This window comes from Furipterus horrens, unplaced genomic scaffold (assembly GCF_987537825.1).
Source record: "Furipterus horrens unplaced genomic scaffold, mFurHor1.1.pri manual_scaffold_3, whole genome shotgun sequence".
NCBI classification, from domain to species: Eukaryota; Metazoa; Chordata; class Mammalia; order Chiroptera; family Furipteridae; genus Furipterus; species Furipterus horrens.
Genome location: NW_028327173.1, coordinates 44,318,731 through 44,333,680, shown reverse-complemented (window position 1 = coordinate 44,333,680; position 14,950 = coordinate 44,318,731). Strand labels below are relative to the sequence as shown.

General features: G+C 38.3%; 1 protein-coding gene across 1 annotated transcript in view; it reads right to left on the bottom strand.

Annotated features, from left to right (window-relative positions):
- The window catches only part of PATJ (PATJ crumbs cell polarity complex component), a 319,938-nt gene that overhangs the window by 37,018 nt on the left and 267,970 nt on the right, over window positions 1–14,950 (bottom strand). The window contains exons 36-40 of the mRNA XM_090269550.1: window positions 10,459–10,652; window positions 7,919–8,066; window positions 6,733–6,819; window positions 3,022–3,136; window positions 2,298–2,335 (exon numbers count right to left, since the gene is read on the bottom strand). Coding sequence (XP_090125676.1) covers window positions 2,298–2,335; window positions 3,022–3,136; window positions 6,733–6,819; window positions 7,919–8,066; window positions 10,459–10,652 — 582 coding nt within the window. The remainder of the gene's footprint in view (window positions 1–2,297; window positions 2,336–3,021; window positions 3,137–6,732; window positions 6,820–7,918; window positions 8,067–10,458; window positions 10,653–14,950) is intronic.

Here is a 14,950-nt window from a genome sequence, read left to right as displayed (position 1 = left end):
TGGCCTGTAGCACCTGGGAAACCCCAGGGATAGGCACCCAGTAGACAGCCACAGACCACATTGGAGCACCCACCACCCTGCCCCTGCAGAGCTGATCCTCCGCAGAGGGTGGAGGTTGGTGTCAGTGGTCACAGCCAATCCTTGAAGCTGTCTGGTCTGGGTAAGTCCCTCCCATTGACCTGCCAAAAGCAACCAAGGCTCAACTACAAGAGGAGGGTGACTCAGCCCATATGAAGGGTGCACCTTGAGCACACAGCTGGGGTGATAGGGGAGGCTGTGCCACGGGACCCTATAGGACACCTACTACATTAGGCCACACTACCAACACCCATGGAGTTAAAGCAGCTCTATCTAATATATAGAAACAGACACAGGGAGACTGCCAAAATGAGAAGACAAAGAAACATGGTCCAAATAGCATAACAGATCAAAACTCCAAAAAAAGAGCTAAATGAAATGGAGATATGTAACCTATCAGATGCAGAGTTCAAAACACTGGTTATAAGGACACTCAAGGAACTTAGTGAGAACCTCAGCAGCATAAAAAAAGATCTAGTCAGTAATGAAGGATACACTAATTCAAATAAAGAACAATTTGCAGGGAAACAGAAGAGTGGCTGAAGCTGAGAATCAAATCAATGATTTGGAATATAAGGAAGCAAAAAACAACCAATCAGCCCTGGCTGATGTGGCTCAGTGGATTGAGTGCTAGCCTGCAAACCAAAGCATTGCCAGTTTGATTCCCAGTCAGGGCACATGCCTGGGTTGTGGGCCAGGTCCCCAGTTGAGGGTGTGCAAGAAGCAAACCACACATTGATGTTTCTCTCCCTCTCTTTCCCCCTCCCTTCCCCTCTCTCTAAAAATAAATAAATAAAATCTTAAAAATTCTGAACAACAAGAAGAAAAAAGAATAAAAAAAAAAAAGAAAGAGGATAATAGTCTCCTTTCGGACAACTTCAAGAAGTCCAACATTCACATCATAGGGGTGTCAGAAGGAGAAGAGAAAGAGCCAGAAATTGGAAATCTATTTGAAAAAAATAATGAAAGAAAACTTCCCTAATTTGGTTAAGGAAACAGACATGCAAGTCCAGGAAGCACTGAGAGTCTAAAACAAGAAGGATGCAAAGAGGACCACACCAAGACACATCATAATTAAAATACCAAAGGTTAAAGATAAAGAGAGACTCTTAAAAGTAGCAAGAGAAAAGAAGTTAGTTACATATAGGGGAGTTCCCATAAGAAACTTTGCAGGCTAGAAGGAATTGGCAAGAAATATTCAAAGTCATGAAAAGCAGGGACCTATAGCCAAGATTGCTCTACCCAGCAAAGCTATCATTTAGAATGGAAGGGAAGATAGAAAGCTTCTCAGAAAGAAAAAACTAAAATTCATTATCACTAAACCATGATGATATAAAATATTAAAGGGACTTATTTTTAAAAAAGATCAAAACTATAAACAATAAAATGGCAAAAAATCATACCTATTCACATTTGAATCTAAAAAACAGACTAAGCATACAAGAAGAACAGAGACAGAATCATGGATACAGAGAGCGTTTTGATGGTTGCCAGATAGGAATGGGGTGTGGGGAATGGGTAAAGAGGTGAGGGGATTTAGAAGTACAAATAGGGAGTTACAGAATAGTGATGGGGATGTAAAGTACAGTATAGGAAATGAAGTAGCCAAAGAATTATTCCCATGATCCATGGGTATGAACAATGGTGGGGGGATTTCCTGAGGGAGTGGAGGGTGCTAAGTGGAGGGGGGCAAAGAAGGAAAATTGGGACAACTATAATAGCATAATCAATGAAATATAATTTAAAAATAGGTATAATTTTGATTCATTCACACCAGATGGCTATTGTTGTGTTAGCTGTTGTCATTTTTTAATTTGACAAGAGGTCAGTGCTCCTGAGTAAATAGTTGGGTATTGCATATTTAAAAAATTCTTTCGGCACACTGGTTGAAAATTGTTGCTGTATGCTGTCAAAAAAAAATTTATTGTCAAGGCTAGAGGTTCTTACTTTTAAAGTAGAAAAAAAAAAGCTACAAGAGTATGTTGAAAGCGATACCATTTTTTGTTTTGTAAAATTTTAAGTACATGCACAAAATGTGGTGGATGGGATGTACCAAAAAATTCATGGTGGTCATCTATATGCTTTGCTCTATTTTTCTAAGTGTTTATATTACACAGATCACATATTAATTCAATAACTTAAAGGAGCACACAAGAACCCAATGTACATTTTATGCAAATCCAACACAAACTAGAAAAATAGTCAAAAAGCTGACTTACCCTGATTATCTCAACAGTCCTTGGTTCCGTATCTGTGCCTACCAATAAAGCAACACAATTAACTTTTAAAATTAAAAGACAATATATGTAGGATATAATATTATCTCCTGAAAGTGGTATCATTTTCTAGGCCTGTCAAGAGAGAATACTGAATCAAGCACGCATTCCGCCCTTTCTCAAAAGCCAACCTGACAGCCATTGACAGGGGCTACGTCTTCTATTTTAAAGAAGTTCTCTCTGTTTGATGCAGATGTGGCTATAATCATTTGGTCTGACAAAAGCTGATGGGAGTGGCAGTAGCTGCCTGAAATATAATGATGAAATGGCTTGGAAAGTGGGCCGTTTGTATTTACTGTATGTTTTTCTGACTTAACCAAAGATAGCCATCTATCCAAGGAAAGACTTAAAAAGACCCTTGCCCGGTGTCCCACCCTACTGATATATGCACGTTTGACCTTCCTTGAGTGTCCAGTAATTTTTTAATGATTTTATATTAAGAAATACTTTAGATTTCTGCTTTCCTACTTTTGATATGATTGACTTAAAGTTAAAGGCACATTCCAAAAATGAATCTCTCTGGCTTTTTTTCCGAAGGCTTGGGGCTTAAGTGGTCAAGCACAAAGATTTAAGAATATTTTAATTAAAGGTGACAAGATTATTTTAAAAAATATTAATAAAAAAATGGTAGAAGGATGGTTTTGCTGAAGGTGTGCCCAAGGAATACCTGAATTTTGGGGGGAAGGATCTGAAGCTCTTTTTGTGCCGACCAGGTTTTGCAGGCTGGTGATGACAGGAGCCAGGGAGGGATGACAGCCTCCTAGGGTGCTGCGCTGACTCCCCTGAAAAGGAAACCCAGAGGTCAGCTGTGCAGAAACATGGGCTTGGTATTAAAATTCACATTAATAGGTATTTTAATGACCAAAGTAACTATGACCATGGAACAGAAAATTCTTAAGAGGCTAAAAAAGAAAACAGAAAGTTACTCATATTCATTCTCTTACCACCCGAACACAATCTCATGTAACATCTTCTCCATTATATCTGTTTTCATATGTGGTTTCAATCATCCAGGAAGAAAATATGCAATAATTTAAGCTTTTCTTGCTCAACATGAAATCAAAAACATTTTCCTAAGTTGTGACGGAGTATTTATATATGATTACTTAATGGCACTGTGTGTCACTGGAGGCTAGAGTCAACATTTAGTAGCTTATCACCCACACTACACAATGTATTTTGCTAAAAAAAAAAAAAAAAAAAAAAAAGCATAATAAGACCTTGATCAACGGAAATTTGACCCAAATGGAACCCTCAATTGTAGGAGAAAGTAGCAAACATTCTGGGAATATATTGTTTACTAAAACATATGTTAAATATTTTTTTCCCTCAAAGATATCCCTAGACTCGGAAATAATTCAGCTCTATCTGCTATACCTCCATTACTGTCCTTTTATCCATCTAAATAAATATGTGAGTACCATGTATAGTCATGTATGGCTAGTGGCTATTCAATGAAAATCACATACATAGTAATGGACCTTTTCAATGAAAAAGAACACAATGTCACCAATAACAAATAAAGAATTATTTCTTCCAAATTATCCAGGTTATGCCCAATTGCCTCAAAGTTTTAAACTAAACCTAAGAACACATCATCAGATGAATTATAATTTAAACCATTTCCTTAGTTCTATAATGTAAGTCGTTTAATATTTTAACATTCTTTAAATATAAAACTTTTCAAATATAAAGAAAAGTTAAAAGTAGACATCCACAGACACAACACCTAGTTTCCACAATATTTTGCTATGTCCCTTCCACACATTTATTTATCTATTCATCACTCAATTTGTCTTTCTTAAAAATTCATTTCAAAGTAAGTTATAAACATTAGTATACTTCAAAATGAATATATATATAAAGGAGTACGTTTTATATTTTCCTGAAAGAATATGATTTAAATCAATGGTGTTATAATAAATAACTACTTAGAACTGAGTAAGTACAACATATAACGCTTGCCTAAAAAAAATCTCAGAACAATATGTTTGTGAATATGGACTTTGCCTGACAGTGTTCCCTCAGTAACCTGAGGAAAAGATTTCTCTTTTCCATAACACACTTTGTTCTGCAGAATAGATACTCTTCTCTGGTTGGTTGGAAAAGACATTTAAAAAAAAGAGGCTTGGTAGCCCCGAGGCTTGAAGAGCCACTTTCTCTAGACCAAGTTAACGAGTTAAAATTTTCCTGGCCCTCAAAAGAAGGCTTCTACTGTATATCCCTAGCTTATAATTGCCCAGAAGAAATCTGTCCCTAAAAGGTCCTGGGTCTACAGATGAACATGCCTGGGAATGGGATCTTCTTTTCCTCTGTTTGGGTCATGGGCTGGTCTTGAACTCATGATAGAGGATACTTCCTTTTCTCAGGCAGCTACAAGCCTTTTTCCAATCAGTCAAACACCAGTGCAAACTCTCACATCATCTCAGCCATAATTTTAGGGACAAAGTAACGACAGAATATAGGTATTCACTGTTTTTCTTAAGATTGAATGCAGCTACTACCCTTTGAAATAAAAATTCTGCCCTGGCTGGTGTGACTCAGTGGACTGAGCACCAGCCTACAAACCAAAGGGTCGCTGGTTTGATTCCCAGGCAGGGCATATGCCTGGGTTGTGGGCCAGGTCCCCAGTTGGGGGCATGCAAGAGACAACCACATGCTGATGTTTCTCTCCCTCTCTTTCTCCCTCCTTTCCCCTTTCTCTAAAAATAAATAAATAAAATCTTAAAAAAAAATTCTGTGTAAGAAGGTTATATAAGAGTATTTGATAATTTGTTCCAGGTTTCCAAAATATGACAGCTCACATTTATATACCAGATAAATGGTAATGGTGGTTTTGCTGACATTTAATGACAGAGCTAAATTTGTTTGCTCTATATTTAACCTGAGTGTGAACTTTATCAATCACTAAGACACAAATATACATTCCTCAAGGACAGAAATCCAGTTCTACCTACCACCTCACCTGTCAGTCTAAACTTTTATTAAAACACTGGAATTCCTTGTACCCCTCTTACCTTTTCATATGCTACTTCCTTTGTCTGGGATGCCTTCTCCCTCTTTTCAACCTAAGAAACTCCTTTTGGAGTTAGACCCGTGGAACCTCTTCTGTGTAGCTGTCATGTATACTCCAGAAAGAAACATTTCATCTCCAGTGTTTTTCATTCTGCATCCTAACCTCCTATGTACAATGAGGCTTTAAGGAAATTACTCAACACATGAATCTTCCACTAAGGAAGAGCTGAGACGACTATTTTGCATCTCAAGTTTCCACTGTCATCACCAGAATCATCACCAACCATTCACTCCTGGAATCCCACTGTGTCTTATAATACATGTGATATTTGCTGCCCATTTCCTAAGCCAGGAATGGGGAGAAAAAAAAAGTTCTAAACTTTACATGATGTTATTGGGTTTGACTTCCCTGAGGATTCTTTTAGACAAGCCAGCTAGTCTGGGATACTATCTGAACAATAGTCTTCTTCTTCATCCATTTGCTAACACCAGTGAGGCAAAGGAGACAGTAATAGCACTCCAGAAGCACTTGTGTGCTAACCACAAAATCAGAGTGTTCTGGACAAAGGCCTTGGACAGGCTTTAGGTTTAAGGCCACCAGAGAGGGGACTAAAAGTCATGTTTTTAATCTCAAAACAAAGGCCCACCTAAAACCTACAAAGGAGACTTGGGGGTAACATGTAAGTTTATATAGCTTTATTATATAGCAAATAGAACTAAAAATATAGTCTATCATCTTGATGTTTTTCAGCTATTACAAAAAAAAAATACAGTGAAATATACTTTGTTTAAAAAAAATGGCACTTACATCAGTCTTGCAAATAAATGTAAGATGTTTGCTAACCCACAGAATGTCACCCATTAAGGGCCCCTTCCCACAGGAGGGACCCTCACATTTAGCTCTCCTAGGGATATACCATTAATTGCCCTCAGCATGTGTGAGTGGCTATTCACAAGTTAACTTTATAGCAATATTTAATTGAATGAATAAAACAATGTTGTGCTAATGAGGGTCAAATTGCCACCAGATGTTGCTCCTTTTTTTTTTTTTTAAATAAACACAGCTGTGTACATGCACACATAGGCAATATAGAACTAATTGTGGGGGAGAAAAGTGGTCCTAAGAAATCATTGGCAGGCAATAACAGAGATAAAAATCTAGGTATTAATGGATTTCAATCCTACCTTTTGTTTTTATTTCAAACACATTAAAATACACTGAATTTGGTATTGTGAGTATGCTGTATATTACACATTACTGGAATACTGTATATCATAGAGTATTTCTCCATTTATGAAATGGGGAACTTTCTCTCAGCAGGGACAGGTGAGTGAGTCAGTCTGCCGGGAAACCATCAACAACCTGACTGTTCTGTGATGTCTTCCTCGAGGAGGTACAGGAACCGGCTCGGAGTCTCCCAATCTCTAGCTGCACAAGCCCCTGTGCACACTTGGGAACACAAGAAAAGAACAGAAGTGAAAAACAGTAGCATTTATGTTCTAAATTATCATAGCAGAGCCTCCACTCATCCCTGCAGCCAAGAATTATAAATGGGTCATGAAGGCAATAGGAAAAAAAGAGATTCAGTGACAAAAAAATCACACAAAATTACAAAATTTAATCAACTCAATGGTATTCATCTTATGACCTCATGGCTTCTTTAAACATGTTAAAAGGATTATATTTCAATTTACCTCTTTTATCCTCCAATAAAAGTATTTGTGAGCAGTGAAGTAACTAAGAAAAAGTGGCAAAAAGGAAGAGGAAAAAAAAAGGTAGAGGTAATCTACATACACAAATCCTCTTGAGTAATAACTGATGGTTGACTATATTAGGAAATCAGGATTTAAAAATAAACAAAATTAATTTGTCTTTGCAAAAGCTTCCAAAGCTGTTTGTAAAACAGAATAAAATGCACCTGGTTATAGTTGAATGCAAATTTATAAGAATTGTTATTAACCAGTTTCCTCCAAAGGAGGTGGGGTGCATGTGGCAGAGACACTTGGAAGTGAAGTGTGAGCTTTAGCATCCCAACTAAAGGGAGAGACAGCCTGGGTGGCAGGAGAGGCGATCAGGCAGAGCACTGTGATCTTGGGCATGCCATTCTACTTTTCAAACGTCACTTGTGACATGGGAGAATTGGTCCAGACAGTTTTTAACATTGCTTCAAGTGATGGAAGCTGGATTTGATGGATTTATGGTAATATGCTCCCTGACATAGCCCTAGAGAGAGGGAGATGAATTCTTTGACTCCAGGAGAGCCCATTGCATCAAGTGCATTTAGAAGACAATTGTGGATACTTGCCATTCTCATGGTATAAAAATATAGCTTAAAAATCCCAAAGTAGTGTTCTCTTCAATCCTGTTAGTCAATATAACAGCTTTCTTTTAAAGTTATTCCTGGCTGGTTAAAATAATCAGATTAGATTTCTAGTAAAAAGTAGAGTTAGCCTGTATCACCTAACCCATTTTATAACCACACTAGATTGGAGCTGCTCCCACTGGACTTCAGTTGTACAGGCAGGCAGAGAGCAGCCCAGGGACTCACCTTGAGGATGGTGGCCACTGTCTCCTGTGAGGCATTTCTCATGTCCTCCCCATTCACAGATAAGATCTGATCTCCCTGAATCAATCTCCCATCAAGGTCAGCGGCTCCACCTTTCACGATGTCAGAAATAAACACTCCATTTCCATTTCTGCAAATACCATAATGCAGTGGGTACTGTCACAACTTAATATTCCTTCATTAAGTCCAAGATTACTGGCATTATATATAGATTTACGAAGTCCTAAAACTTGGAAACAGGGCCCTACAGAGCCATCTCATCCAATAATATCTATTAACTGTCCAAATGATAAACCTCCGAGTACTCACCCTTTAAATAGTTTATGCCTATTTATGCTGCTTATTGTAATATTCACGTTTATTGGCCCAAGGGCATAATTTCTGTGAGGGGATAATTTTAGTGAAATAAAATGGAAATTCACTTTAAAAAGTGGAGTTAAGTATTCTTAAAATGTATAGGTTATTTCCTGAGAGATCAGCTCAATTGGTAGCATCTGATCTATTTCTAGGCTCTTTCTCATACTCCCCTTTCCGGATGTTATTCCTTCAACATTTTAATTATATTTATTTGATAAATAAATAAATGGATGTCTCAAAATTCAAGGGCTGAAAAAGGGAGGACCTTGAAGTTTCCCTCTGTTCATTGGTCCCCAAATTTCCTTCCCATAGGTGACCAATGTTACCCATTTCTTGGGTATCTATCGGCAAGTAACATTCTGTATATACACAAGCCAATACATGTGTGTACAGTATGCATGTGTGTGAATATATGCACACACATTCTTTTTACCTCCGGTTCTGTTTTCTTTAACTTTGCTTTTTTCACTTAATACACCTTGGCAATTGGTCTTTGTTGGCACCTGGGGCTTCCTCATTGTTTTTTATAGCTGCATACTATTGTATGGATGGCCCTTAAATTCACTTATCAGTAAACTATGGATCTACACATAAGTTAGTTCCATTCTTTAGCTATTGCAAACAAAGTGCAATAAATAACATATCTACAAGTATCTATTTAGGATAAATTCCTAGTTGTGGAATTGCTAGTCAAAGAATTGTGAATTTTGAGAGCTTATATCTTATATCCTTTACAATGGAACTTTTTGTGCTAAGGAACCTAAAGGAACTCAATCTGAAATACTGGTGTTGTATGACAATTATTTCATCACTCTACCATGAAACAATAAAGTAAAAACCATTACTCTAAGTGGAATTTCCCAGGTACATGTATGTGTCACAACAAAGAAGCAAAGTTCAACATGGGCTCTGAAAGTTGCTCTGCATCCAGATGTGCATTGATTTTGTTTAGAAATATGAGTCTAAGTTTTTTTTTGTTTTGTAGTACATTTTCAGAGCGACAGTCTTATGGTTCTGAAATAAAAAAAATGAGGTCATGACAGCATAGTGCCTGGCAAAAAATTAGTTCTCAAAAATATTTTAATAACAGCTTGGACTGTTGGAAAAAAGCACTAGGCTAGTCATCAGAGGTCTATGAGGGCACATGACATAATATATATAAAATCAATTTGTATTCTTCCTAAGAAGATGATTGACACCATTTAAAGCCATACTGGCATGTCACCTGAAAATTCTGCAGTCCTATTGGAATAAATACACACTAGCTATCCAGCATGTCCCCAACTGGGGACCTGGCCCACAACCCAGGCATGTGCCCTGACTTGGAATTGAACCGCCAACCTTTTGGTTCATAGGCTGGCACTCAACCTGCTGAGCCACACCAGCCAGGGCGGGGACATAGTTCTTTAATAGAAAACTAATGTTATGAAAAATGTATGTGTTCCTCAACTATGTCTACTCAGTTAGTTTTAGTAACCCCTCAACTATTTTTAGTAACGTAGTGTGAAATTAACATGGTACTCCAGGGCAGAGCAATTTTCTTAACCCAAGATTGCATATATTTATCTCTTGATATTAACTGTTGCTTTAATTAACACTGTAAGCCTGAGATCTAAGTGACTCCATATTGGAAGAACCTTGCTGACTGTGCTTATTTTTATATGGGCATAAGTCTGAACAGTCTGGGTTGACGGGGTATAGAGTATTCTCTCTCTCTCTCTTTTTTAAAATTAATTAATTAATTACTTTATTATTTAATTATTTATTTATTTTTAGAGAGAAAGGAAGGGAGGGAGAAAGAGAGGGAGAGAAACATCACTGTATGGTTGCCTCTCACTTGCTTCCCCAACTGGGGACCTGACGTGCAACCTAGTCATGTGCCCTGACTGGGAACTGAACCAGCGAAACTCAGCTCACAGGTCGTTGCTCAATCCACTGAGCCACAGCAGCCAGGGCCTGAGTATTCTCTTGACATGACATTTTTTTGAGGGTAAGATCTTGCTCAGAAATATGACCTATGTCATTTAAATATTCATAAGTATGTTAATTTTATAAATTGTACTATAATACTAGGCTTTATCTTTCAATACTTATAGGCATTAGTCCCTAGAACTCTGAAGGAAAAACGTCAACCATCCTGACTTGCACAGAAATTTTTTTTTTACCGTTTCCCAACGATGCTCAGGCCCAGTCCTCGGCCGACCTTCTTCTGCAGATCTACAGGGAAAATCTCCAAGTTCTCCTCATCCCTGTAGTGTGTCTCATCTCTAAACACCACCAGTCGCACCTTCGCGGGGGTCTGTCTCAGGGCTGTGATGGCTTCTTCATGGCTGGCGCTCCTTAGGTCAACCCCATTAACCTGGAACAATGGGCATCTGAGGTGGGCTACTGACAGCAGAGGCCTCTCGCCTACTCTGTCTGGTGGAGCTCCTTGATCCAACCAGTGAAAAACCTCTAAAACTTTCCAGCCATTCTCAAAGCACACAGGTAGTGACCCACAGGCAGCCGTAGTTGCTTCAGATCTAAAGGAGGTGATGCTTATACTTCCCCACCCAAAATAAGCATAGAGGGTGGGTTAGTACCGATGATAATACAATTTTGCCTAGTTATGAACTTTACTATGGAATCAACATGAGAGAAAGAGAGAGAGAGAGTAAGAGAGAGAGAGAGCAGGGACTAACCGGCTCATTTAATTGAGGTCAAAAGGGAAATAAATATTAGTGCTTGGTCAGCTTATTTTACTCAGTTTGTTTACTGAACTTGACATGCTCACTTTTAATTGCTGACATCACAACTACTTCAGAACAGGCTGCACCAGTATTTCCAACAGTGTCAAAGATGCCCTGAAGTTCACTCATTGCAATCTGGATGGAAGTGAGCACAGACAGGACCGTGTGAGAGACAGCAAACTGTATTGGAAAAAGCCGTGGCTCTGCTTTCGGCAAGTCATGTGAATTTGGGTGAGTCACAGAACCTCCACTTCCTTGTCTGTTAAATGGAGATCTTATTTTTTACTTAATAAATACTGTGTAGTGCTTGTGTATTAGCCCTTTGTGAATATTTACTCTTTTTAATCCTTATACTAACTTTCTGAAATAAATATTATTACCATATTACAGATGAGGAGACTGGGGCATGGAAAGGTGAAGTGATTTGACCAAGGTTGCAGAATGAGCAAGTGGAGGAACCAAGATGTGAACCAGGTTATCTTTCTAGACTATCTTTTTAGTTTCTATACAATGCTTCCTCAAAATTTACTTTCAGAATGGATTATTGGAGCCCCTGCCACAGAGAAAGCCAAGGATTGATGTTGGTTAGTGAATTGAATCTGACACAAGGGAGGAATTGAGGGGCAGAGAAGACCAGGACTCAAAGGAAGGGAGTCACGGTCACTCCCTCAAGATCACAGTGAGGAAGAGGGAAACCCAGGGAGGAATGGGCCTGGGTCATGTGTGACCAGGTGGATGACAGAATGAGGGTTCCCTTATGATGTTGGCTCCACCTGTGTTCTGGTCCCTCCCTGTGTGTCCTGGGCAGGTCAGGCCTGCCTCTGGACCTCCGTTCCGTCATTTGTACAGTGAGGGGCTGGTCTGACATTCCAAAGACTAAGAGCTCTTGTCATAAAAGATGGTGCCAAAGAAGGAAGAAAAGAGGAATGAGCCCCTTTTGGAGAAGGTGAGTTTTAAGCTGTTACTTAAAGCTGATCCTGTCAGCCAAGACAATATTTAAATGCCTAATTTTGAAGTTACTTTTTCTTTTCTGGTATACCTGGTACTCAGATTAAGTAACCCAGAGTAACAGTGGTTAAGCATGAGTTTCGGATATAGGTGAACTTCAATTTGAGTACTGATTCCAACTTATTATGTGAAACCTTATGCAAATTACTCAAGCTAAGTTTCCACGGTGTCACCTGTGAATTAGAGATAATAATGATAGCAATATCTACTTAAGTGTTGTGAGGATTAAGTGAAATAAAGACCCTGTAGTACATTCTGCATAGGGCTGGACACATGGTTAAACTTGATGTAAGTTAGAAATTGACCTTTATGAGGAATTGAGGTGACTGCAGTCAGGGCTGTTTCCTCTCAGCACCTGCATTCTGTGATACTTCGTGCCCTTGAATGTGTTCTTGTTGCTGAAGTAAACCCATAGAACAAAGTGGAAAACAATGTCTCTAGGAAATGTGGGCTGAGCTGATTATTTTCTTGTGTTCCAATAGATGGCACACAAGACCACTTCTGTTATTCAGTTGAAAAAAAAGTTACCTCCGTGGATTGAAGGTGAATTCTTTAAGCCTCTATATTACCAACAATTATACTTTTAGTTAAAAGCATTGTCATTAAACTTGAATACTTCAAAAGCAATTTATATTAAATTCCAGCATCAAGATGTCTGCTCAAATCAAAGTGATCTGCTCCAAGTTCAGTTTTCATTTCCTCTGCTTATTAAGAGACACTAGTAAATTCACAATACCAATAAGAGAAATACTGCTATGTGGCTAGAATATTGTGGAGTGATGTATTACCTTAAGAGCCTTACATAAGCACTATATGCATTATTTAGAACATGGATTATAGCGGGGCAGGGGTGATCCCTATTTGAGAAGAAGGGCCATCAGAAGCCCTAGCTGTCAATGACAATATATCACATCCCATGGGTAGGATGGGTGTGTAGGAAAGTGGGTGAACCATTGCTTTAGAAGGAAAGAATAACCAAACTAGGGCGTTGATCTCTCATTATTTTGTTCCACAGCGAAAACCAGGCATTAGCTCTCTACTCTTTTTGCTTGCACACACAAAAATAGAAGGGAACAATGGAAGAAAAGGTAAAGTAAAAAGAGGAACTGACCCTAAAGTGAGAACCAGAAAAAAGATAGTCCGTGCTAATCACAGAATCATAAATCTTGCCATGCTAAAAAAATTATTTGACTATATCTTTGGAAGCAATATCTGGTGTGTCCTAAGTTTAACATGTGGAAAGTAGTGAAACCATTGAAGTCCAGCTTGCACAGGGCAGAGAACCTCATGAACAGAAAGGCCATTGTCTGTGAAAAGCCCGATGTACAGTGGCCTTGTTTCATGGTCTCAAAATATACTATGGCCAAGCTGGCCTGTCTTCTTCTTGAGGGAACCTGCAGGCCCCAGGCTGATTATGCATTGTTATGCATCTGTACACAGAACCACAGTTAGGAAAAGTGCAAAAGTGGGGTCTAATGCTGCCTAGAAAGGAAACAGCTTACTTGATCACACTGAAAGCTATTTTTAAAAAACTAAACACACGATATGCTCGTGTGGACTAGATCCTGTCTGGGGTAAGAGAAGAGCCTGCGCTGGCCATCTTTAATAAGTGCAGACCATCCATCTATATTGGGTGCAATAATTTGGTGAGATAAACCAGGAAATGGTTTATTTGACCTTTCAAATCCTTCTTCCCCTTAAAACAAATCTGCTTTCTTCATGCTATCCTATCCTGAGTGTCCACTTGTACATGAATATACTTTATGGAAGAGAGCAGCTACAGCTGAGGGTCTATTCAATACAAATAGATATAGTTAGTATTTTTTAACTGAGGTACAACTGTTTTAAAATAAACTACATATATTTAAAATGTACAACTTATAATGTGAATTTATAGCTGTGCAATCATTGCCCCGATCAAGATAACACACATATTTAGTTTCAAGTCACCATTTGTGGACTTAGAAATCATGTAAGTATCAAGGCATGTATGCATCCGGACTCTTCTGAATATTAAATCTACTCAATTTATAAATCCAATTATGATATGATCTGTTAATTAGAAAATCTAGGGAGAAAAAAAAACACTCCCAAACTCCTGACCATTAAAAAATGGTGTTGCATGCTCAAGCAGTCAAGCTAATTCCCAAAGAGGCCTCACTTATTTTTCTAACCTCATACACTTGTACCTTAAATGAATGTACTGGGAATCCGTCCTAATCCAATGATAAAGCACAGTAAAGACCTGCAGAGAAATCCTGTAAGTTGCCCTGTATTTAATTTGCAGTCAGCCTGGCCTTTCTTTTAACTCCTTCTTGCCTATATTTTCTGCCCTTAATTATATCTCTGGTTTCATCTTGGGAGGCAGACTTGAAGCACCAAAGGGAAAAATAAAAGTTCTATGATGTCATTCATAATGTGCTATATTAAACTTGCAAAGCAAAAATGCACATGCCCACCATAAAATGTTAACTATTCAATTAAATTCATCCAATGAAAGAAATAATGTTGCCTAAAGGTTTCACACCATTGAAAAAGCTCTTTAGTTCCACCTACCAGAACGCCTGGCATTGACTTTCCATTCATCCATTCCCTTTTTCAGACACTGCCTGCCTTGGCACTTTTTAAAAGGCTTTAACGCCTTTGCTAAATGAGAGTCCATTTGAAAGAGGCAAGTTAAGCATTTCAGTTTTTAATAAGTACCATATACCACCTAAAGGGAAAAAATTCTACATTTCCATCAACTAGAAAACAAAAGTGGCAAGGCATGGACCTCCATTTGACTTAAAGATTTATTTAGAATAAGAAAATAATACTTAAAGCTACAGTAAAGTCTTTAAAATGTCAGGTGTGCATGTTTATGTATATGTGCTTTTAGGAGGGAATTTAGTAAAGTATAAAGGAGAGGCAAAAACAATCT